General features: G+C 52.1%; 3 protein-coding genes across 4 annotated transcripts; 2 read left to right on the top strand and 1 right to left on the bottom strand.

Moving 5' to 3' along the window:
- The first annotated feature begins 203 nt into the window (after positions 1–203).
- Positions 204–3493, top strand: LOC128575463 (uncharacterized). Its single transcript, XM_053577121.1, has 3 exons — positions 204–286; positions 341–1054; positions 3214–3493. The coding sequence occupies exons 1-3, from the start codon at positions 204–206 to the stop codon at positions 3287–3289; spliced, it is 873 nt and encodes a 290-aa protein (XP_053433096.1). The 3' UTR covers positions 3290–3493.
- A 351-nt stretch (positions 3494–3844) lies between these two features.
- Positions 3845–9760, bottom strand: TMEM88B (transmembrane protein 88B). 2 transcript variants are annotated; one of them, XR_008376804.1, is made up of 3 exons: positions 9200–9760; positions 7656–8055; positions 3845–7060 (listed from the first exon to the last, which is right to left on the bottom strand). XR_008376804.1 is itself a non-coding variant. In XM_053575023.1 (2 exons), the coding sequence occupies exons 1-2, from the start codon at positions 9470–9472 to the stop codon at positions 7795–7797; spliced, it is 534 nt and encodes a 177-aa protein (XP_053430998.1). In that variant the 5' UTR covers positions 9473–9760; the 3' UTR covers positions 7473–7794. The 2 variants fall into 2 exon arrangements, 1 of the variants encoding a protein (XP_053430998.1); XM_053575023.1 differs by lacking the exon at positions 3845–7060 and having other exon boundaries at positions 7473–8055.
- An 8008-nt stretch (positions 9761–17768) lies between these two features.
- MRPL20 (mitochondrial ribosomal protein L20) lies at positions 17769–23482 on the top strand. Its single transcript, XM_053575022.1, has 4 exons — positions 17769–17929; positions 18018–18128; positions 20592–20669; positions 23110–23482. Exons 1-4 carry the CDS (start codon positions 17843–17845, stop codon positions 23281–23283), a joined length of 450 nt encoding a protein of 149 aa, XP_053430997.1. The 5' UTR covers positions 17769–17842; the 3' UTR covers positions 23284–23482.
- Positions 23483–24395: the final 913 nt, after the last annotated feature.

Genomic DNA, 24395 nt, shown 5'->3' with positions numbered 1-24395 from the left:
GCCAGAGCTCATGGGCCTAGGAGCTTGGCTAGGCTCCAATTAGAGAAGGGGGACCCCAGGGGCATGCTAACCTCCCTTGGATGAGATTCAAGAGAGCCTGGCCCTCCCTCCTAAGACACCTTCCAGAATAGCCATCACCTCTCCCAGCCCTTCCTCAGCCCTGAGCTGGGGGTGTGCATGCATGGGGCGGGGGTGTTTCCAGGATGTCCTTCCCACCCTGTTCTGGAGGATGCTCAGCAGGGAGGAATGACGGACTCAATGGTTTTCCTTCCTCCCTTTCTGGCAGGTGAGACACTGTGGGGCCCTGAGTGTGGCTGGAGCTCAACTTTGCCTAAAAAAGGAAGCTAAGCCGGAGGAGCTGGCGGCAGGAACAAGCAAGAACTGTGTCCCCGCCGCCCACCGGGTCCCCCACCCCCCTTGCCGGGAATCTTGGCAGTGGCGGTGCTGGCTCCACTCCACAAACCTCAGGCCTCAGCTGGGACCAGAAACTGGCTAGCCCAGTGGAGAAGCAGTGGGCATGGACCCCCCCCAAGTCCAAGGCGTGCCACCCAGAGGGCCTCACTTGGCCCCTGGCCACCCAGCACCCCAAGGGCACTGAGGTGGCAGCAGCTGGGGGGCCTATGGTCCAGTGGGGTGCTGGCCAGGACTGTGGGAGTCATGCCCAGGGAAACAGCTCAGGGAGCTGGGCCACAGGGCAGAGCTGCTCGCCCCACCACTCCTGCCCCCCCAGCACCCACAGTCACACCTCAGCCTTCTGGGCTGATGCGGAAGTTTCCGTCACTTCTGGAAAAAGTGAGCAGGTCTTCTTGGCGGTGACTCAGGCCCTCAAGGAAGCATCCACCCTCCTCCCTCCAGCCTGGCCATCAGGAATGGAACAGCAGGAGGCCCAGCCTCTACCCCGAGCTGGCCATCTAGCTACCTACTCTGTTCTGGAGCTCAGAGTCCCTCCTGGTGCTTTCTTAGAGACCCTCCCCATCTATTCCACCCCTGTTTCTAGCAGCACTGCAAGACTCATTCTCCCCACTAGGATCCCCACTCCCAGAGGAGAGACATGGTAGGTAGAAAGGTCACAGGTAGTGTGGGGTCAGCCAAGGGTGTAGTGGTCAGGACCGGGGCTGGGCTTGACGTAATGGTCCGGAAGCCTCTTCTGAAGGGAGACAGGCCCAGGACAAGGGGGACAGAGCTGTCCCCAGAGCAAGGATGGCCAGGCCAGATCACAGTGGGATCCTGGCTTCAGCCCTCTGCCCCCCAGGTACAGCCCCTGCCTCATCCTGGCATTTTGGGGACCCTAGAAGAGGAAGTGGCCCTTTGTGGCTACTGCTGCCTTGCCCCAAACAGCCTTGGCCCATGTCTGAGTGTCCCTGCACCTCACTTCCTGGACTGCCTGTCTGTCTGCAGGCAGGTGTGTGGGGGGGGGGTCCAGGAAACCCAAGCACATTGCTCCCAGCCAGACACTGCTCCTGCCCCCAGCCAGTCTGCAGGAATCCTCCCTCCTCCCCCAATCCAGGCTTTTGCAGAGAATAAGGGCCTTTTGTTCCTGGTTGGCTATGGTCATGTTTGACCCCAGGGAAAAGGGCAGCTTCTAGGGCCTCCCACTCCACCCTTGACCCCAGCTAAGGGCAGAGTCCCCACCCTCTAGCACTACAAGGCTAGGAGGGGGCTGGGCAGTGGTTCTGTTAGCAAAGAGGCGCCTCTACTTTTACCCTGAGTAGGACAGGGACCCGTGAGACCAGGGGGAACAAAGGCGCTACTGCTATCCCCAGGCAGAGGGACAGCAAGAGCCAAGTCCTGGGGCGGCTGTGGTCTGGTGGTGGTATGTGAAGGCTGGAGGGGGTCTGGGCTGAGACAGAGTGGAAGCCTGAGGCCACAAGGAGGTGTGCCTAGGCAGGCTGTGCAAGGGCTGAGCTGAGGTCCATCCTTAAGGGACACCAGCCAAGCAGCCAGAGGCTGCACTAAGGGGTAAGGTGGGAAGCCAGAGAGACAGGCGCCCAGAATGCTGAATAGTATACTTTCCTGAGTGGGCCCCTAGCTTTGGTCCCCTCTGCTGGCATACCTTTCTGTGGAAGAGAGGTGACCACCATCCCCTGCCCCTCCCCAGGAAGGGGCCAGGCAGACTTAGGCAGCCCCTGGACAGGGACCTGGATGGGGAAGTGGGGAGCATTTCCCCTGGGTGAGGAGGTGTGGAGCAGTCAAAACCTCATCAGAGGGTGGGGTAGAAGGGTTCCAGCCCTCAGCACCAGCCCACCCACCCTGGCTCTGATCCTGCTACCCCATGGCCAGCCCACATGCCCAGGCTGGTAGGCCAGAGCTAGCCAAGGGGTGAGTTGCTCATGGCTTCTGAGAGTGCCTGTGGCACCATTCCTATGAAAGGCCTATGAGTGAGCAGGTGATCTCAGGCAGGGTAGGAGCCTAGCAGAGCCCAGTGTCCTCACCTGTGGGATGGGGCCAACACCCCAGCCCCAGGATGGGGAACAGAGGGGCATGTGCACACCCCAGGCTCCCTCGTACAGGGCAGGGGCCTCAACTACTTCAGAAAGAGCCTGCATTGCCCAAAGTGGAGGTCTGTAGCAGACCCCACATGGTGTTTAGGCCCCTGGGCCAGAGGGGGAGCTTCTGGACCTCAGCCTGGGGGAAGACTCTGGGGGAGGGGGCAGAGTGCCCTCAGAACCAGGACTGGGCCCCGAAGGAGGGGACTTCTGGCCAGGGCTCCCTCCATGGTGGGCAAAATTTGGGAGACAGGCTTGTGTTATCCAGGTGGGGTCCTGCCCATGCAGGGGATCAAAGTCTTGAGAAGGGGAACTTTGTGACCAGAGGGGCCAGAATACTTTGAGAGTCCCTGGCTGCTCAAGGCCCTAACCCTTTTCTGGCACTATGACAGCTTCTGGCCTCACCACACAGACTCCCGCCTTCCTAACTGGCCTGATCCCTTTGGCCAGCCTGGTCTGTGCCCTCCAGACTATTCTATCACCCCCTAAAAGCAGATCATTATGCCCCATCATGCACCTCTCACAGCCCCATGGGTGTTCCTTTGTGGGTGGGTTGAACAGGCTGGAGTTGCCCTGCCTTCCACATCCCTATGGGCCCTTTGGGCAGCCCTGGGCAGCTGGGAACACCTTTAGAACAGGCTGCTTGAGGCAGCTGTGGTGGACACAGTTCCCTGCCCACAGCCAGCAGGGAGCTGGTGTCTCCACTCCACCTCCCCACCCCTTCCAGGTCCAGATGTTGTTTTGATGACTCTGGAGGCCAAGGGCTTCCCGGGAGAGCCTTCGTCTTTAATCCCTGGTGTTGACCAGAGCCTACGCAGCCCAGCAGAGGGGGAAGGAAGGCAGCCTCAGCCCAGGGAAGCAGCTTGGCCACTGGCCCAGCTCCTGTCTGACCAGAAAAGGCATCGGAGCTGGACCCAGATGAAGGCTGGAAAATCCCAAGCCTCTTGCTGGACTTAGCAGGACTTGACCCAACCACACACTGGATTCTCCTCAAGGCCTGACCTTTGCCCTAGTGGTAATGTGGTGTACTAGATCCTATGAAAGGCCTTTCAGCTACAACTAGATTCTGGATGAATCACAATAAACATACATTTTTTTTTTTATTTTTGGGACAGAGTCTCACTTTGTCGCCTTTGGTAGAGTGTTGTGGCATCATAGCTCACAACAACATCCAACTCTTGGGCTCGAGTGATTCTCTTTTTTTTTTGCTGTTTTTGGCTAGGGCTGGGTTTGAACCCGCCACCTCTGGCATATGGAGCTGGCATCCTACTCTTTTGAGCCACAGGCACGGCCCCTTGAGCACATCCAACTCTTGTGCTCAAGTGATTCTCTTGCCTCAGCCTCCCTAATGGCTGGGACTGCAAGCATCTGCCGCTATGCCCAGCTATTTTTTTTTTTTTTTTTAGAGTCAGAGTCTCACTTTGTCACCCTTGGTAGAGTGCCTAGGCTTCACAGCTCACAGCAACTTCCAGCCAAGGGCTTAGGTAATTCTCTTGCCTCAACTTCCCGAGTAGCTGGGACTACAGGTGCCCACCACAATGCCTGGCTATTTTTTTGTTGCAGTTTGGCTGGGGCTGTGTTCAAACCTGCCACCCTCCATTTATGGGGCTGGCACCCTACTCAATGAGCCACGGGCACTGTCCTATTTTATTTTTTAATATTTTTTTATTTAGCAGGCCAGGGCCGGGTTTGAACTCACCAGCCCCAGAGCATGTAGCCAGCACCCTAACCACTGAGCTATGGGTGCCCAGCCCATTCAGCTATTTTTAGAGACAGGGGTCTTGCTCTTTTCTCAGTCTGGTCTTGAACCTATGAGCTCAAGCAATCCACCTGCTTCAGCCTCCCAGAATGCTAAGATTACAGGCATGAGCAACCGCTCCTGGCCTAAAGATACATTTTTAATAGGCTGCTGGGCTTGAAAAAGTTAGTATCTCCAAGGCCCCCCAAATTAAACATCAGAAACGAGTGAATAAGCAAAGAGAATAGTGAAAAGAGATCCAGGTATTCCCTGGACATATACAGGGTTGGATAGCCAGCCTGAGATGGGGCATGGGGGGAGCTTTGCATGGGGGGCACAAACCAGGAGCCTCTGTGCCCTTCAGGGGCCCAGGCTGGTTGTGCCATGAAAACGGGGTCATCTCTGGAGGGAAGGTCTCTATCTTATGACCTCAGAATTGTCACAGATACAAGCTGACAATAAAAAGTTGCCAAACAGCCGGGTGCGGCTAACAACTGTAATCCAAGCACCCTGGGAGGCTGAGATGGGTGGATTGCCTGAGCTCACAAGGTTCAAGACCAGCCTGAGCTAGAGTGAGAACCCGTCTCTAAAAATAGCTGGGCATTGGCAGGCGCCTGTAGTTCCAGCTACTTGGGAGGCTGAGGCAAGAGGATCACTTGAGCCCAAGAGGTGGAGGTTGCTGTGAGCTAAGATGCCACAGCACCCTACCGAGGGTGACAAAGTGAAACTCTGTCTCAAACAAATCAAAAAAAATCTGAGGAAAAAAATATAAGTTTTATTTATTTACTTTTTTTTTTTTCTGAGACAGAGCCTCAAGCTGTCGCCCTGGGTGACATGAGTGCCATGGCATCACAGCTCACAGCAACCTCCAACTCCTGGGCTCAAGTGATTCTCCTGCCTCTGCCTCCCAAGTAGCTGGGACTACGGGTGCCTGCCACAGTACCTGGCTTTTTTTTGGTTGCAACGGTCATTGTTGTTTGGCCGGTCCGGGCCAGATTTGAACTCGCCAGCTTAGGTGCATGTGGCTGGCACCCTAGCTGCTTGAGCCACAGGCGACAAACCAATTTACTTTTTTTTGAGACAGAGTCTCATTATGTCACCCTCGGTAGGGTGCCATGGCATCACAGCTCACAGCAACCTCAAACTCTTGGGCTTAAGCGATTCTCTTGCCTCAGCCTTCCAAGTAGCTGGGACTACAGACACCTGCCACAACACCCGGCTATTTTTTTATTGTTGTGGCAGTGGTCATTACTGTTTAGCTGGCCCAGGCCAGGTTCAAACCCACGAGCTTGGGTGTATGTGGCCTGCACACTATCCACTGAATTACAAGTGCCGCCCTTTTTTCTTTTTCTTTTCTTTTTTTTTTTTTTTTGAGACAGAGTCTCACTTTGTTGCCTTGGGAAGAGTGCCATGGCATCATATCTCACAGCAGCCTCAAATTCTTGGGCTTCAGCCTCCTAATTAGCTGGGACTACAGGTGTCTGCCACAACACTCAGCTATTTTTTAGAGATGGGGTCTTGCTCCTGCTTAGGCTGGTTTTGAAGAACTCAAGCAATCCACCCACCTTGGCCTCCCGGAGTGCTAGGATTATATTTACTTACTTTTTGAGACAGAGTCTCACTCTGTCACCCAGGCTGGAGTACAGTGCTAACCCAACCACACACTGGATTCTCCTGGAGCCTCAAACTCCTGGATTCAAGTGATCCTCCTGCTTCAGCCTCCTGAGTAGCTGGGACTACAGGCAAGTGCTGTCATCCCCAACTAAATTTTCTATTTATGTATTCCTTTTTTTTTTTTGAGACAGAGTCTCATTTTATTGTCCTTGGTAGAGTACCATTGCATCACAGTTCACAGCAACCTCCAACTCCTGGGCTTAGGTGATTCTCTTGCCTCAGCTTCCTGAGTAGCTGGGACTACAGGCACCTGCCATAATGCCTGGCTTATTCTTTGTTGCAGTTTGGCCAGGGCCGGGATTGAACCTGCTACCCTCGATATATGGGGCCAGGGCCCTACCCACTGAGCCACAGGCGCTGCCCTTAGGTGATTCTCTTGCTCAGCCTCCAGAGTAGCTGGGACTACAGGCGCCCAGCAGAACACCCAGCTAATTTTTTGTTGCAGTTTAGCTGGGGCTGGGTTTGAACCCAACATCCTCGGTATATGGGGCCAGTGCCCTACCCATTGAGCCACAGGCACTGCCCTGTATTCACTCTTTTATTTAGAAATGGGGTCTCTCTCTTTTTTTTTTTTTGTAGAGACAGAGTCTCACTATACCGCCCTGGGTAGAGTGCCATGACGTCACAGGACTCACAGCAACCTCCAGCTCTTGGGCTTACGTGATTCTCCTGCCTCAGCCTCCCAAGCAGCTGGACTACAGGCACCCGCCACAATGCCCAGCTATTTTTTTGTTGTTGCAGTTTGGCTGGGGCTGAGTTTGAACCCGCCACCCTTGGTATATGGGGCCGGTGCCCTACTCACTGAGCCACAGGTGCTGCCCTGTATTCACTCTTTTATTTAGAAATGGGGTCTCAAACTCCTAGTCTCAAGTAAGCATCACACCTTGGCCTCCCAAAGTGCTAAGATTACAGAGCCAAATATAATTTTGGATATATTAATGTAATGTCTTAAATTTAATTGGATGCATCAATCAGCAGATTAGACACAGATTAGTGAGTTGGAAGGGGAAGATGAAGAGATGTCCCAGAATCTGGCACAGAAAGACAAGGAGACAGAAAATGCAAGCAGAGATTATTGATGGAGTGAAAGAGTACAGTGAAGCATTTAGGAAAAATTGAAGAGACAATCGAACGTTTTCCAGAACCCATGGAAGGTATGGACCTGCAGAAACAAGAAACACAATGTATACCAAGCAGTATAAATAGGAACACATAGGTGGCGCCTGTGGCTCAAGGAGTAGGGCGCTGGTCCCATATGCCGGAGGTGGCGAGTTCAAACCCAGCCCTGGCCAAAAACCAAAAAAAAAAAAATAATAATAAAAAAATAGGAACACATCCACACCTGAGAATATACTGGAGAAACCCTAGAACACCAAAGACAAAGTGAAGATCTTAAAATTATCCAGACAGAGAAGACCAAGCTTTCACGCAAACGCCTGTCCAACTGTGAAGTCTGGACACAGGCCCACCTCTGCCCTGCTCACAGGATGAACTCTCATCGTGGTCTCAGAGAGTCCTGCAGCCGCTGGCCACCACGAACTTCTGTAGCCCAAGAGTGTTGGGCCAGACCAGTGCGAGCCAGTCCCGGCACTAGCTGGAGGTCCCGGGTCTGACAGCGCAGGACAGCCTCTTGTGACTGTCACCTCTCTAGAGCTTCCCTGGAGCTTCGCAGTAGGGAAAGGGGGTGCAGGGGTGGGGGCTGGGGTGTCGACCACCCGGTGGGTGCAGTCCCGTGCCATCTAGCGGCCACTACAGACCCTGCGCTCCTGGCCACGAAGTAGGCGCAGACTGTCCGGCCCACCCCGGACGCGGACGCTGCCCGGCCTGGGCCACATAATGGAGGTCCGAGGAGGGGCATTGGGAGGCCTTGGGGGTCCCTTGAAGAAGCCTCGGGGGTCACACCCAGGCGCAGAGCTGCTCCTCCCCAGCGGGGAGGCGGCCATCCAGCTCCGGCTCGCTGGACCCCGGGCGGCAGCGGAATGCGGGGGTCCGAGTTGGGGGCGGCAGCAGCTGGCGGAGGTGGCGGGCCAGGCGGGCGCGCGCGGCCGAGGCGAGCACCAGCAGCGGCGGCAGCGAGAGGAAGCCGAGCACGATGAGCGCAGCGGAGCCGTGGTCCGAAAGCAGCGCGCGGCAGCGGGGGCCGGGGGCCGGGTGGACCTGGGGAGCGAGCAGTAGAGATGTCAGGCCGGAGGGGAGGGGCAAGGGGACCGGAGGAACGGGAAGGGGTGCAAGCTTGGGGAGCCGAAGAGGGGGTGCGGGCCCTGGGAGTGGTGGGACCGTGCCGGGCGGGTGGGGTGGGGAGAGATGAGGCAGAACTGGGCCCTTGGAGGGGGCGGGGCGGGCAGGCAGTGCTGAGGTCTGAGCAGGATATCTGCGACCCAGAGGTTAAATGGCTCATATAAGGATCCCTTAAGGAGGGGCTCCCCAAGTCCAGTTTTCCTGTCCCCGTCTGCTCTCTCATGGCTTTTCCCCACGTTGGCATCTGACCCTGAGCCCCTGCTGGCTGTCACCAACTAACACCACCTTCTGCTCACAGCCCCATGCCTGCAGAAAAGGGCCAGGGTCTATCTGACCTCACCCTCCCTGTCCCAGATCAGGCCATACCCCAGTCCACAGGTAGGGAAGCCCAGCGCAGGACAGGAGAGATCTGGGAGGGGCTGTGGTGTGTGAAATCTCACATTCTTTCTTTTTTCTTTTCTTTTTTTTTTTTTGAGAGACAGATTGTCACTTTGTCTCCCTTGGTAGTGTGCCATGGTGTGCATAACTCACAGCAACCTCAAACTCCTGGGCTTAAGCAATTCTCTTGCCTCAGCCTCCCAAGCAGCTGGGACTACAGGCACCGGCCACAATGTCCAGCTAATTTTAGAGACGAGGTCTCACTCTGGCTCAGGCTGGTCTCAAACCTGTAAGCTCAGGCAACCCACCCGCCTTGGCCTCTCAAGATTACAGGCGTGAGCCACTGTGCCCGGCTGAAATCGGACATTCTCATCTTCTCTTACTGGAATCTCCCTGCTCTCCCCACCCCCTAACTCGTTCCCTCTGGCTGTCCAGGCCCTGGTGGCCCCTGGTACAAGGCTAGAAGGCCTGGAAGAACAGAGAGAGCTGTCCTTTGGGTCCCAAACAAAAGCCCTTCTTTGGTTGTGGCCAGAGGAGGGTTCCTGGCAGAGGAAGGGGTCCCAAGGGAGAGACACACATGTCCCCAGGACATGGGGGGTAATGCTGGAGGAAGGCAGAAGTGCTTTTAGGCCTAGGGGCCCTGAACCTCCACAGGACCCCCACTCCCCAGACTTGCAGGTCTCACCCTGGAGTGGCACAGGAATCCCAGGTAGACGATGCCTGCAGCAGGAAGCAGGAGCAGCAGGTACACAGTCATTGGCAGGAGCAAGTGTAGCAGGAGCCTGGCCAGGGCCCGGCCAGGCAGCAGCAGGGGCCCCATGCCTAGAGCAATCAGGCCTGGCCATCCTGGGCGTGTCACAGCAGAGGCCTGGTGATCTTGAGGCCTTCGGGGCAGCATGGGTGTCGTGTCCAAGGAGCCCCCTCCCTCATCTTCCTCTGTGTCCTCCTGTTCACTCATGCTTGGGCCAGCTAGGCCTGTGGGTTCCAGGTGCACAGGTGGCAGACTGATGTTCCCCAGGGTCAGACCAGAGACCCTTCAGCTCTCCCCAGGTTGGACCTCATCCGAATTTAAGCAACCAGATGGTGGACTCTGGCCCAGGTAGATCCAGACCTGACCGTCTCCAGAATTCAATCACACTCCTGAATCAGTTTCTCACACTGCCAGGCTGGGTGTCCCTCTGCCAGGCAACTGTAGCTCTGTGCCTAGCCAGTCTCCCAGTCAGTTCCTGTGTACTCTGATCAGGCACAACTGTCCCTATGGCACTGGGGCCCTCCTTTCTGGCCCCACCCCCCGGTGCCTGGTGCCCAGCTCTCTCACACAGTGACTTCATTTCATAGATCTTGACTCTGACAATGGCTCTGTCAGCAGAGGCCACCCTGAGGCTGGTCACCCAGCCCTAGTCTCTGCTACTCCCTTCATCCTGAGTCAAACAGGGAGGACTCCAGGTGCCTACATTGAGGGCAAGACAGTGAAAGGACCATGCATGCACTCAGTCCATTCTGAACATGAACGTAATAGCAGATTTTCAGATAATGGGAGCATGTATCCCATTACTCCAAGTGGAAGGACAAAATCATTTCCATGTGATCCAAAAACCCCAACCAATTTCCCCAAATATTACTAAAATACCTTAACACATAATTCTGCCAGGATTTTCTTACACAGAACATTCTAAACCATTGATGTAAGTAATTGGCACTTAATGAGTAGGTTGTCTGGGTTTCAGCTTTATCACTCTGACTTTTCCTTTCACATGTATTCAAGGCCTCCCAAGCCCACCACCTATGAAGGAGTACAGCCCTAGTACTCAGCATGTGACATGCCTTATCAGGGCAGGGTAGCTCTCTTGAGGTGACTGGCAGACAGTTCAATTGTTTTTTGTTTTTGTTTTTTGTAGAGACAGAGTCTCACTTTACTGCCCTCAGTAGAGTGCCGTGGCGTCACACGGCTCACAGCAACCTCCAGCTCTTGGGCTTACGTGATTCTCTTGCCTCAGCCTCCCGAGCAGCTGGGACTACAGGCGCCTGCCACAACACCCGGCTATTTTTTTGTTGCAGTTTGGCCGGGGCTGGGTTTGAACCCACCACCCTCGGTATATGGGGCCGGCGCCCTACTCACTGAGCCACAGGCGCCACCCGACAGTTCAATTGTTTTCACTGGTAACAAGATCTTACAGTGGCTGTTTTTTAATTCAGATAGTTAATTTGGGGTAAAAAAAGTTGCAAAGCATCTGGATCAAAGCCCACATCTGTATCCATTCATCAAGCACTGCGCCTGCCAGGGTATGCCAGGCTCTAGATCAGTGATTCTCAACCTGTGGGTCGTGACCCACAGGAACTGTATTAAAGGGCCGAGGAATTAGGAAGGTTGAGAACCACTGCTCTAGGCAAATGTGCCAGGGCACTGACGACCTGCCTCAGGACACTTCACCCTCTGGAGTCTGGAGCCCTGGGAGGGGTGGAGGGAGTGGGGGGGATGGCCCCAAGGTTGCACTATTTCCCAGTGAACTCTAGGAGTCAGTAGTAAGGCTGCGGGGGCCAGCCTGTCCCATCTGGACTCTGGGCATGTGGCTTGGTCTGACACTGAGTAGGAAGGTGCCCTTAGAGGCATCTATCTGGGCCAAGGCCACGGGCATTTTCCTGGAGGAGGAGGGGATAAGAGGGACACAATGGCTTCAGCCCCAGACCCAGGCCCATGGCTGTACTTGAGGTGGCTCAGGCTCCCAGGAGTGTTCACTGTTCTGGCAGCTCCAGCCTTCTCCACTCTGGCACGGCCCGAGTGAGGGCAACAGATTAGATCCAAGCCTGATGGTCCCGAATTTACCCACCAAGGGGGGGCATCAGGTGTTCTCTGTGAATCGAGTGTCCCCACTGTGTTAGATTTTGTATTTGTGTTTTTGGTATCCCTGAATCACAGGATCAAACCAATGGCCATGGCTGTTTATGTCTCCCCTACCACCCAGGGCCCTACTCTGAGTCACCTCCTAACTTCCCCCCACACACCAGTGTCCCTTGGCCAAGTCACCCAGGACTGTGCAGCACAGCTAGCTGGAATTGTTCAAACTAGCCCATCCGAGGCTGTTTCCCCTGCTCTGCATTTCCCACAGAAAACTCAATAGGCCTCAGCCCCTTCTCACTCCCTCTGCCACTGGGCCTAAAACAGGTGCTTCGCAAGCAGCTAAGGTGCCAGCCACATACACCTGAGCTGGCGGGTTCAAATCCAGCCCAGGCTCACCAAACAACAATGACAGCTGCAACCAAAAAATAGCCAGATGTTGTGGCGGGCGCCTGTAGTCCCAGCTACTTGGGAGGCAGAGGCAGGAGAATTGCTTGAGCCCAGGAGTTTGAGGTTGCTGTGAGCTGTGATGCCACAGCACTCCACCCAGGGCAACAGCTTGAGGCTCTGTCTCAAAAAACAAAAACAAGGGCGGCGCCTGTGGCTCAGTGAGCGGGGCGCCGGCCCCATATACCGAGGGTGGCGGGTTCAAACCCAGCCCCGGCCAAACTGCAACAAAAAAATAGCCTGGCGTTGTGGTTGGGCGCCTGTAGTCCCAGCTGCTCCGGAGGCTGAGGCAAGAGAGTGGCTTAAGCCCAGAGTTTGAGGTTGCTGTGAGCTGTGATGCCACAGCACTCTACCCAGGCATCATCTTGAAACTCCATCTCAAGAAAAGAAAAGAAAGTTTATAGAGAAACACTTATGCATTATTATAGGTGGATACCAAGATAAGTTAGAAATACAGAGATGTGGCTCAGGGCATGTAGCTGAGTGGCTAGGGCGCCAGCCACATATACCCGAGCTGGCAGGTTCGAATCCAGCCTGGGCCTGCCAAACAACAATGACAACTACAACCAAAAAAAAAAAAAAAAAAATGGCTGGGTGTCATGGCGGGTGCCTATAGTCCCAGCTACTTGGGAGGCTGAGGCAAGAGAATCACTTAAGCCCAAGAGTTTGAGGTTGTTGTGAGCTGTGTGACGCCACGGCACTCTACCGAGGGCAATAAAGTGAAACTCTGTCTCTACAAAACAAAACAGGTGCTTGCCTGAGTGGCCCTTCAGGGTACGGTGTGGTGAGGCAGCCCCCGGTTCCTATGGGGAAATATAAGTCAGAAGAATCTCCTAGTGGCATTAGCTTCTCCATGTCTCCACTCATTCACTCCACAGATTAGAAATCGCACAAGTGGTTTGGCACTCATAGGTTAGTAAGTAGGGCACCAGCCACATACACTGAAGCTGGCGGGTTCAAGCCTGGCCCAGGCCAGCTAAACGACAATGACAACTGCAACCAAAAAATAGCCAGGTGTTGTGGCGGGCACCTGTAGTCCAAGCTACCCAGGAGGCTAAGGCAAGAGAATTGCTTAAGCCCAAGAGTTGGAGGTTGCTGTGAACTGTGATGCCATAGCACTCTACCGAGGGCAACATAGTGAAGCACTGTCTCAAAAAAAAAAAAAAAAGAAAGACCTCAAGTATGACAGAGCCAGGAGGACAGTTGTCTGCAACACCCCTATTTTTGTATCTTATAGAAAATCATGACAGGGTGGCACCTGTGGCTCAGTGGGTAGGGTGCCGGCCCCATATACTGAGGGTAGTGGGTTTGAACCTGGCCTTGGCCAAACTACAACAAAAAATTTGGGAGGCTGAGGCAGGAGAATCACCTAAGCCCAAGAGCTGGAGGTTGCTGTGAGCTATGATGCCCTGGCACTCAACCAAGGGTGATAAAGTGAGACTGTCTCTAAAAAATCATGGCTACCATTATTTCATTTAAATATAATGCATAGTTTTTTTTTTCTTTCTTTGGCAGGACCCCATAGGTGACATGATTTTTTGGTGGGTTGGTTGTTATTTTTTTGAGGCAGTCTCACTGTCTCCCAGGCTAGAGTGCCCTGGCATCAGCCCAACTCACAGTTACCTCAAATTCCTGGGTTCAAGGGATCCTCCTGCTTCTCACCCACCCTAGGGCATGCTTTTTCTTGTAGTCTCAACTGCTGTCTGAGCACAGCCAGGTACCAGGGTCTGGCCATTTCCACCCAATAGGAGACTTCCCTAACAGGTGGACTTTGCTTCAGAACTATTGGGTCAGCCAAGATTTCCCAACTGAGGATCTCTCTGCCCAATTCTGCTTTCTTCTTCTTTAACAGGCTATCTACAATACATCCCTGTATTTCTTTCTTTCTTTTTTTTTTTTTTCTTGTAGAGACAGAGTCTCACTTTATCGCCCTCGGTAGAGTGCCGTGGCATCACACAGCTCACAGCAACCTCCAACTCCTGGGCTGAAGCGATTCTCTTGCCTCAGCCTCTCAAGTAGCTGGGACTACAGGCACCCCCCACAACGCCCAGCTATTTTTTGGTTTGCAGTTCAGCCGGGTTTGAACCCGCCACCCTCGGTATATGGGGCCAGCGCCTTACCGGCTGAGCCACAGGCGCCGCCCCTGTATTTCTTTTTTCTTTTTTATGTTTAATTATTTATTTATTTATTGTTGCAGTTTGGCCAGGGCCGGCTTTGACCTCACCACCCTCAGTATACGGGGCTGGCACCCTACTCACTGAGCCACAGGCACCACCCTTTTTTTTTTTTTTTTCTTTTTAAGACAGAGTCTCACTATGTCACCCTCAGCAGAGTGCCATGGCATTACAGCTCACAACAACCTCAAACTCTTGGGCTTAAGTGATTCTCTTGCCTCAGCCTCCCAAGTAGCTGGGACTATAGGCACCCGCCATGACACCCAGCCATTTTTTTTTTTTTTTTGGTTGTAGTTGTCATTGTTGTTTGGCAGGCCCAGGCTGGATTCGAACCTGCCAGCTCGGGTATATGTGGCTGGCACCCTAGCCACTCAGCTACATGCCCTGAGCCACATCTCTGTATTTCTAACTTATCTTGGTATCCACCTATAATAATGCATAAGTGTTTCTCTATAAACTTTCTTTTCTTTTCTTGAGATGGAGTTTCAAGATGATGCCTGGGTAGAGTGCTGTGGCATCACAGCTCACAGCAACCTCAAACTCTGGGCTTAAGCCACTCTCTTGCCTCAGCCTCCCAAGTAGCTGGGACTACAAGTGCCTGCCACAATGCCCAGCTATTTTTTTGCATTTGTCATTGTTGTTTCAGCAGGCCCTGGGCCAATTTCAAACCTGCCAGCCTCAGTGTATGTGGTCGGTGCCCTACCCACTGAGCTAGGGTACTGCCTACAAACTACTTTCTAATTACAAAGGTAAAATAATGAAGAAGGCTTGCAAACATTACCTTAACCAAGGAGTCAAAGCTAACAGCATTGATGTTGAGAGCACATGATGTCATGGCCTCCCGACACCATGCACCAGGAAGGACACAATATATGATTTTTGTGGTGTTCTGCTGAAAATGCATAACTTGATTCTAATCATGAGGAAACATCAGACAAACTCAAACTGTGGGAGATTCAGCACAATAAACCAGCCTGTACTCTTTAAGAATCCCAAGGTCAAGGACAAAAAATAGTCAAGGAGGTTGGATGCGGTGGTTCACACTTTTTTTTTTTTTTTTTTTGAGACAGTCTCAGTATTTCGCCCTTGGTAGAGTGCTGTGGCGTCACAGCTCACAGCAACCTCCAACTCTTGGGCTTAAGCGATTCTCTTGCCTCAGCCTCCCAAGTAGCTGGGACTATAGGCACCCGCAGTTGTCATGGTTCTTTTAGCTGACCCGGGCTGGGTTCAAAACTTCCAGCCTCAGTGTATGTAGTGCCGAGCCAGGTGGCTCACACTTGTAATCCCAGCACTCTGGGAGGCTGAGGCAGGTGGATCACTTGAGCTCACGAGTTCAAGACCAGCCTGAGCAAGAGCAAGACCTCGTCTGTACTAAAAAATAGAAAAACCGCTGGGCGGGCGGTGCCTGTGGCTCAGTGAGTAGGGTGCCGGCCCCATATGCTGAGGGTGGCAGGTTCAAACCCAGCCCTGGCCAAACTGCAACAAAAAAATAGCTGGGTGTTGTGGCAGGTGCCTGTAGTCCCAGCTGCTTGGGAGGCTGAGGCAAGAGAATCGCATAAGCCTGAGAGTTAGAGGTTGCTGTGAGCCGAGTGAAGTCATGGTATTCCACCCGAGGATGATACAGTGAGACTCTGTCTCTATAAAAAAAAAAAAAAAGAAAGAAAGAAAAGAAAAACCACTGGGCATTATGGCAGGTGTCTCTAGTCCCAGCTACTGGGGAGGCTGAGGCAAGAGGAACACTTACTTACTTTTGAGCTTGAGTTGAGATTGCAGTGAGCTATGATGATGCCACAGCACTCTACCCAGGGTGACAGAGCAAAAGCCTGTCTCAAAGAAAAGAAAGAAAGATCAAGAAATGTCCCAGGTCAGACACAACCACATGATCCTGGGACTGAATCTTGAGCAGGGGAAAAAGTATACCGGATGTTTGACAAAATTTGAATATGGACTATAGGGTAGCATTCAAGTGGTTCAGGCAAAAACAAATATATTTATTAATCTCTGGTGGCGCCCGTAGCTCAGGTGGCAGGGTGCCAGCCACATACACCTAGGGTGGCAGGTTCAAACCCAGCCCGGGCCTGCTAAGCAACAATGACAACTGCAACCAAAAATAGGCAGTCGTTGTGGCGGGTGCCTGTAGTTCTAGCTACTTGGGAGGCTTAGACAAGAGAATCACTTAAGCCCAAGAATTTGAGGTTGCTGTGAGCTCTGATGTCATGGCACTCTACCCAGGGCAACAGCTTGAGACTCTGTCTCAAAAAAAAAAAAATCTTTATGGAAAGAAATGGTTTAAGAATGAATGGGAAAAAAATGTAAATGATGAATTTGAGGCAAGAGTGTTAGAATAATAAAACAAATGGAGAAAAATGTAAACAGTGGGTGCATTTTGGTATAGACTATAAGGGAGTTCCTTATACTAGTCTTTTTTTTTTTTTGAGCCAGAGTCTCAAGCAGTCGCCCTGGGGAGAATGCTGTGGCATCCCAGCTTACAGCAGCCTCAAACTCTTAGGCTTAAGCGATTCTCTTGCCTCAGCCTCTCAAGTAGCTGGGACTACAGAGGCCTGCCACAATGCCCGCCTATTTTTGTTGTTGTCGTTGCAGTTGTCATTGTTATTTTAGCTGGCCTGGCCAGGTTTGAACACACCAGCCTTGGTGTACGTGGCCAGTGGCTGGCGCCCTACCTACTGAGCTACGGGTGTGCCGCCCCTTATACTAATCTTGAATATTTTCTGTAATTTAAAATCATAGCCAAGTAAAAAGTTACAAGAATTGTATATCTCCTTCTCATTTTTATTGTGGTAAAATACACATAATATAAAATCTACCACTTTGAATTGTACAATTCATTCACATTAAGCAGATTTGCCAGGAGGCACAACTATCCCCACAACCCAGCTCTAGAACAGAAGAAAACCTGGTAACCATCAGTAGTCATTCTCTGTCTACTCTGCCCAGCTCCTGGCAACCACAGGGTGTGTTGTGCCCCATGGTTTTGGTTGCTCTGGCCCTGTGGGTCCAACTCCCTTTACTGGGCATCATGTCTTTGAAGTCCATCCTTGCCCTGGCGTGAAATCGACCTTTCGTTCCCTGTCACGGGTGAATCCTCCCCCACAGTAGGACAGGCCACATTGCGTTTACCCATCCATCCGCTGATGCACACTGTGTTTGTCAACCTAAACTAATCAAAAGGGTCAGAATCTAGTTTAAAGAGTTTGTTCAAGCGCAGATGTTGAGGGTAGGCCCCCCGGAAAGCAGATGACAAGCGTGGGACTTGGAGATTGCCTGGCAATCTTTCACCAGCTGACCGGGGCAGGCTATTCAACATTCCACAGGTCCACTCGGACCAACATTCCATCTGGTCCGAGTTAGGAACAAGACAGTAAGGGAGGCCATTAACCCACAGCAAAAATCAGTTTTGGGGGCTCCCGGCACAAGGACAGCGAGAAAGGTTAAACTTAAAGGTTAAATCTAACGAGCAGAACTGCAAATTTGCTCTTCGACTCAGTCTCCAGGGCTTAATTCGCCCGCCCTTAGCAAAATACATTTAAAGGGCTTAGTAATTTTATTTTCTTTTACAAGCTGCATCCCCAGTTCTATTTTCTTTCTTGCATCTCAACTATGTCCAATCGGCAACCCTCGAGAACCCCTGCGAACTTCAGGAGACGGCTGCACCCTACCCGGGCGCGGCCAGAGATAGACTTCCGTCAGCGGAACCTAGGAGCGCTGCCGGCGGCGCCCGGAAGCGCGCCCGGAGCCAGCACAGCTTCCGGAAGTCCCTTTGCGTCTCCTGACCCGGAAGCTCTAGTGGTCGCTGCTTCCCCCTGGGAAACACGGCTACGTTGTTGAGAATCCGAGCCGCGGCCCGTGCGTCATGGTATTCCTCACAGCGCAGCTGTGGCTGCGGAACCGCCTCACCGACCGCTACTGGCGGATCCAGGACGTGTTAAAGCACGCCCGGGTGAGTGCCGCCCGCCCGTGCGCGGCTTGTGCTCGGGGCGCAGCGCGCGGGCCCCGCCGACACACTCATTTCCCTTTTCTTAACCCAGCACTTCCGGGGGAGGAAGAACCGCTGCTACAGGTTGGCGATCAGAGCTGTGACTAGAGCCTTTGTGAAATGCACCAAAGCTCGGAGTCTGAAGAAGAGGAACATGAGGACAGTAAGCGTGGACCCCGGAGCCCAGCAGCCCGGCGCCCGCAGGCCCCGCCTAGTGTCGGACCCTAGCGGCGCTGGCACTGCAGAGGGACACTCCCCGCCTCCGCGACTCCGGCTAGAAACTGCCCCATTCCTAGGATCTTTTCAGACCTAGCAGGTCCGAAACCAGGCCGCGGGTACCGCGGTCCTCCCCATGTCAGCGGATGGTTTCCTCCATCCTTCCCTGGGACAGAGTCAGAAACCTCACACCGTCCTCAGCTCCTTTGTTTCACACCTCACATTTAAAACTCCGGCAAATTCTGTATGCCTTGCACACAGAAAGTGGGATACCCAGCATCTCACCTCCGCTGCCACCCCTATCCCAGCCCACAGTGGCTCACCCGGGCCACTGCAAGGGCCTTCTCGTCATTCTTGCGTAGTCGCCCACTGCCCTACTTCCTACTGTTCACGTCTTCCATCTGCTTAAAATCCTCTGGTGGCTTCCCATCCCCGTGCTGACAAAAGTCAAAACAAAACCATAGAGATTTGATTGCTCTGAGCGCTCCTCCCAGACCGACCCACACCAGCGCCTCTTGGCTTCTGAGTTGCTCCTTGAAGAGACCAGGCGGGCTCCCTCATAAGTTCTTTGCGCTTGTAGGTTTATCCACCTTGAAACCCTTGGGCTTTCTATATGGCTTGCCCCTCACTCTGTCATCTCAGTTGGGCACACCATCCCTGCCCCACTCCTGTGATCTTACTGTCCAACTGTAGCTTGTTTTTTTTTTTTGAGACAGAGTCTCAAGCTGTTGCGCTGGGTAGAGTGCTGTGGAGTCACAGCTCACAGCCACCTCAAAATCTTGGGCTTAAGCAGTTCTCTTGCCTTAGCCTCCCAAGTAGCTGGGACTGTAGGCGCTGTGCCATTACTTGGGTCCTCTACTAGAACGTAAGCTTCAGGAAAGATCTTTCTATTCTGTTGAAGTATTGTAAGGCAGTGTCTGGGTTAGTAACACTTTGTAAATACTGATTGATTAAATGAAGGGATGGTAAGAAACTCATTCTGAAAGTCAATGAGATGCAGCTAGGTGTGGTGGCTCCTGCCTGTAGTCCTAGGTACTTAGAGTAAGCCAAGATTGTGCCACTGTACTGCAGTATGGGTAACAGAGTGAGACCCTGTTTCTAAGAAAAAAAAAGAAAGAAACCTCAAAGAAGATCCATTCAGAGACTTTCATTTTTTTTTTTTTTTTTTTTTTTTTTTTTGCAGTTTTTGGCTGGGGCTGGGTTTGAACCCGCCATCTCCAGCATATGGGGCCAGCGCTTTACTCCTTTGAGCCACAGGCGTTGCCCCATTCAGAGACTTTCATAGCACCATTTCCCAGCATCACTTTGACTCACCCTTTCCATTTTTTCCATGCCTGGCTGCTGCTGTGTTCAGGTGTTTGCAGGCCTGGAACAGACTTGCCCTTAACAGCTGTGCTTTGTCTGTCACAGAATCCCTTGCTCATTTTTATATTCTTGGTCCCTAAAAATGTGTGTTAAATTAATGCTTTACAGCATGTTATCAAGTAAAAATGAAATTGGTAGCTGGGTGCAGTGGCTTGTGCCTTGCACCTGTAATCCTAGCACTCTGGGAGTCCAAGGCGGGTGGATCACTTGAGCTCAGGAGTTCAAGACCAGCCCGAGCAAGACTGAGACCCCATCTCTACTAAAAATGAAAAATTGAGGCAAAAGGATCGCATGAGCTCAAGAGTTTGAGGTTGTGGGCGGTGCCTGTGGCTCAGTTGGTAAGGCGCCGGCCCCATATACCGAGGGTGGCGGGTTCAAACCCGGCCCTGGCTGAACTGCAATCAAAAAATAGCTGGGCATTGTGGCGGGCGCCTATAGTCCCAGCTACTCAGGAGGCTGAGGCAAGAGAATCGCTTAAGCCCAGGAGTTGGAGGTTGCTGTGAGCTGTGTGATGCCATGGCACTCTACCGAGGGCCATAAAGTGAGACTCTGTCTCTACAAAAAAAAAAAAAAAAAGTTTGAGGTTGCACTCTATCCAGGGTGACAGAGTGAGACTGTCTCAAAAAAAAAAGAAACTTGTGTTTAGATGAATATCAACTTTTTGTTTACTGTTACCATTTGTACTGCAAGCCTGTTTACCTGAGTAGAAAACACTAAGTTTTCTTTCTTTTTTTTTGAGACAGTGTCACTCTGTTCCTTGGGTACAGTGCAGTGGTGTCCTAGCTCACAGCAACCTTAAACTTTTGGGCTCAAGTGATCCTCTTGCCTCAGTCTCCAGAGTAGGTGGGACAACGGGTACTCACCAACATGCCCGGCTGCTTTTTTTTTTTTAGATGGGGTCACGTTCTTGTTCAGGCTGGTCTCAAACTCCAGAGCACAAGGCATCCTCCTACCTCAGCCTCCCAGAGTACTAGGATTACAAGCATGAGCTACCACACCCGGCCCAAAAGTTGCTTTCAAGCATCTCAATGTTTTCTTATTTCAGCTCTGGATTAATCGGATTACAGCTGCTTCCCAGGAACACGGACTGAAGTACCCAGCATTTATTGTCAACTTAATTAAGGTATGGTTGAGGATTGCTTCTTGTGAGATGCTGGAGATCTGCAGAAGCTATTGAATCAGACATGATCCAGCCTGCAATACTCCGTGCAGCACAGGTCAGGGGAGCTGCTGGGCTGCACCCAGTGCTGCTTTCTGTCCTTTCGGTATGGTTCTGGCAAGTCAGAGGCTCCACGCTTGCTTCTTCCTTGCCCTGCTGGTGGCAAAGGTGTAGTTGGAAGCACGGAATGTATTCAGATGTGAGCCTGGATGTTTTCTCAGTAAGGAAAAAAGGCAGAAAAACTTGGCTTTAACTTTAAAGTTTTATTTATTTATTTTTTTGAGACAGAACCTCAAACTGTTGCCCTGGGTAGAGTGCTGTGGCATCACAGCTCACAGCAACCTCCAACTCCTGGGCTCAAGCAATTCTCCTGCCTCAACCTCCCAAGTAGCTGGGACTACAGGCACCCACCACAATGCTCGGATATATATATATATTTTTTTTTTGGTTGCAGCTGTCGTTGTTTGGCAGGTCCAGGCTGGATTTGAACCCACCAGCTCAGGTGTATGTGGCTGCTGCCTTAGCCACTTGAGCCACAGGCACCCAAGCCTGTGGTAATTTTTTTTTTTTTTTGAGACATAGTCTTACTTGATCACCCTTGGTAGAGTGCCATGGCGTGTTAGCTTACAGCAATCTCAAACTCTTGGGTTCAAGTGATCCTTTTGCCTCAGCCTCCCAAGTAGCTGGGACTACAGGTACTTGCCACAATGCCTATTTTTTAGAGAGGGGTCTTTCTCTGGCTCATGCTGGTCTTAAACCTGTGAGCTCAAGCAATCCACCCGCCTTGGCCTCCCAAGTGCTGGGATTATAGGTACGAGCCACCTCGCCTGTCCTGGTGGTAATTGTTGCACCAAGGGATTATGCTATTCTGCTTTTGCGTATATTTAAATTTTTCCTTAAAAAGTTAAGGGAGTGAAAAAATTAAGGAGTAGGCATTTTGTCTGTACCTTGCAGCAAGCCCTGTCTTGGGTGCTTTATAGAGGCCCTCAGGACAAACTTAGGAAGTGTGATGTCCCCTTTTTTTTTTGTAGAGACAGAGTCTCACTTTATGGCCCTCTGTAGAGTGCCGTGGCCTCACACAGCTCACAGCAACCTCCAACTCCTGGGCTTAAGCGATTCTCTTGCCTCAGCCTCCCGAGCAGCTGGGACTACAGGCGCCTGCCACAATGCCCGGCTATTTTTTGGTTGCAGTTTGGCCGGGGCCGGGTTTGAACCCGCCACCCTCCGTATATGGGGCCAGCGCCTTACCGACTGAACCACAGGCGCCGCCCGATGTCCCCTTTTTATTGATGGGCAACTAAGGGTCAGAAAGGAGATAGACTTTGCCAAGGGTACATAGAATACAGGTAGGGGGCGGCGCCCATAGGTAAGTGGTTACGGTGCCTACCACATGCACCAAGGGTGGCGGGTTTGAACCCAGCCTGGGCCAGCTAAACATTAATGACAACTGTAACAAAAAAATAGCTGGGCGTTGTGGTGGGTGCCTGTGGTCCCAGTTACTTGAGAGACTGAGGCAAAAGATTTGTTTAAGCCCAAAAGAGTTTGATGTTGCTGTGAGCTGTGACGCTATGGCACTCTACCGAGGGTGACATAGTGAGACTGTCTCAAAAAAAAAAAAAAAGAATACAGATGGTATCATTGGTCCACTTTATTGTTGGTGGCCGCTTTTAGTGCTTCGAGACCTTCCCTCTTGTCAGCTCCTAGACTCCGGTAGTGTTCATTAGCTTTTTTTAAGTCACCTACAGTCATACTTGGTCACTGCCTTGGCTCTCTTGTGAGAATTTCTAAGTTGATTTACTCCAGGCCAGCGGTCTTAATTCTATCCACGTGATCAAGGTCTTTGGTTCCACAGGCTAGCACAGAAACTGTACCACAACCACCTCTCACAGTTCACACAGACCCAAGTACCCCCCTCATCCCTGACTACAGTTATCTTCCAGCACCCCGTTTGGAAATCTTCTGCTTCCTTCCCTCCCCCGTACTATTAATAGGTCCTCCATGAGGGCTGAGTCTTGCTCTGGAGTCACCCAATATGTGCTGAGAGCCACTCACCACTCAGACCATAGGACTCTGAGCAGCATGGTTGTTTTTTTTTTTTTAAGACAGGGTTTCACCCTGTTGCCTGGGCTAGAGTGTAGTGGCATCATCATGGCTCAATGCAAGCTCAGACTTCTGGGCTCAAATTATTTTCTGCCTCAGCTATTTTTATAGAAACAGGATCTTGCTACATTGCCCAGTCTGGTATCAAACTTCTTGCCTCAAGTAGTCCACCTGCCTTGGCTTCTCAAAGTGCAGGGATTACAGGTGGGAGCTACCATGCACAACTGCATTCTTCTTTTAGGGGATTCCCAAAAAGTGCATTTGTGATGCTGACCATAGGCTCTGATATGTCTTGTTTCCTCAGTGCCAGGTGGAGCTCAACAGGAAGGTGCTTGCAGATCTGGCCATCTTTGAACCAAAGACTTTTAAATCTTTGGCTGCTTTGGCCAACAGGAGGCGACAGGAGGGATTTGCTGCTGCCTTGGGGGATGGGAAGGAGCCGGAAGGCATCTTTTCCAGAGTGGTGCAGTACCACTGAGGGCTGCAGCTGTGCACATCAGGCTTCCTCCCTCAACATATTCAACAAAAATAAGAGCAAAGAATTATTTAATTAGCAGTTCACAAGTTTGATTTGTAATTGTGTTTATATTTCAATAAGAGACATGAGAAGACTACTCAGTGGGACAGATTCACAGAACTGTCTCGAGTAGATTGTGTCAATAAAGGCTTGTGGAGTATTTGGCTTTATGAGTTTTCTTGTATCAAGCAAACATACATTGGGGTGTGCTCTGCCTCTGAGGTGCTTTTGTGCCTGTCACCAACAGCTGCAGGTGCTGTGAGAGGCTGTTGGGGCAAGGGGCCTCTGGCTGTAGGATATACCTGAGCCTGTTCCTTTCTGCAAACTGGGGGGTTGCCCCAGGCTTATGACCCTCCAGAGCTGTATGCCCAGCACCCAGTTCCACAGTTCCCTAACCTACCCAAGTACCCCTCTCCTTTAATCTCACCCAGGGCTGATCTCAACCTCCACCCTCCCTTGGTCTCTTATGTGCAGCAGTGCCTGACTGCACAGGGTGCTTAATGTGTGTCAACTGTGGACATCTACTGACAGACTGTGGGGTGCAGGACAAGAAGACCCCTGATGTATGGGGCCTGGGCCTGAGCATAGTTTCTTGCTATGGTGAAGCTGACTTTTCTCCATTTCCTCTCAGTAAAGGAAAAAGGGTATGGCTGACAGCTGGGAGTTTGTTCCCAACAACACTCACCCAGCCCCAGCCTGGTTTCCCTTCATACGCTAGAGTACCAGGGCCCACACTCAGCTACAGGTTCTGGCCCTCACTGGCCAGAGGTACCACCACGTCCAAGGCCTCTGGCCATAGTTCAGGAGATGGACAGGCAGTCCTGGGCAGAGCTACTGAGGAACCAGTGTGTGTTTTCCAGAGAAGAGATTCTTTCCTGGAGGGCGCAGCTCTAGCTCACAGAAGGGACGTCCTGCAGTTGCCAGCCTGGGCTTGATGAGAGGCCTTGCTGCCCATGGCAGGTAAAGCGGGGAGGAGAGACTGGGTCTCAGTTGGCAGCGCTTGACCTCAAATTTGTATTCCAGATGAAAGCCACCTCGCCTCGATTTGAGTGGTTTGAGCTGGGTATGCTGGG

This window comes from Nycticebus coucang, chromosome 22 (genome assembly GCF_027406575.1).
Source record: "Nycticebus coucang isolate mNycCou1 chromosome 22, mNycCou1.pri, whole genome shotgun sequence".
NCBI classification, from domain to species: Eukaryota; Metazoa; Chordata; class Mammalia; order Primates; family Lorisidae; genus Nycticebus; species Nycticebus coucang.
Note: the sequence above shows the minus strand (reverse complement) of the source record. Positions and strands in the feature narration are given on the sequence as shown.

Coding starts and splice junctions, on each gene's coding strand:
- MRPL20 (XM_053575022.1), top strand. CDS start 17,843: ATGGTATTCCTCACAGCGCAGCTGTGGCTGCGGAACCGCCTCACCGAC. Junction 17,930..18,017: donor ACGTGTTAAAGCACGCCCGG/GTGAGTGCCGCC, acceptor TTCTTAACCCAG/CACTTCCGGGGGAGGAAGAA. Junction 20,670..23,109: donor TTATTGTCAACTTAATTAAG/GTATGGTTGAGG, acceptor TTGTTTCCTCAG/TGCCAGGTGGAGCTCAACAG.
- TMEM88B (XM_053575023.1), bottom strand. CDS start 9,472: ATGAGTGAACAGGAGGACACAGAGGAAGATGAGGGAGGGGGCTCCTTG. Junction 8,056..9,199: donor GATTCCTGTGCCACTCCAGG/GTGAGACCTGCA, acceptor CTCGCTCCCCAG/GTCCACCCGGCCCCCGGCCC.
- LOC128575463 (XM_053577121.1), top strand. CDS start 204: ATGTCCTTCCCACCCTGTTCTGGAGGATGCTCAGCAGGGAGGAATGAC. Junction 287..340: donor CCTTCCTCCCTTTCTGGCAG/GTGAGACACTGT, acceptor TGCCTAAAAAAG/GAAGCTAAGCCGGAGGAGCT. Junction 1,055..3,213: donor ACTCCCAGAGGAGAGACATG/GTAGGTAGAAAG, acceptor CACCCCTTCCAG/GTCCAGATGTTGTTTTGATG.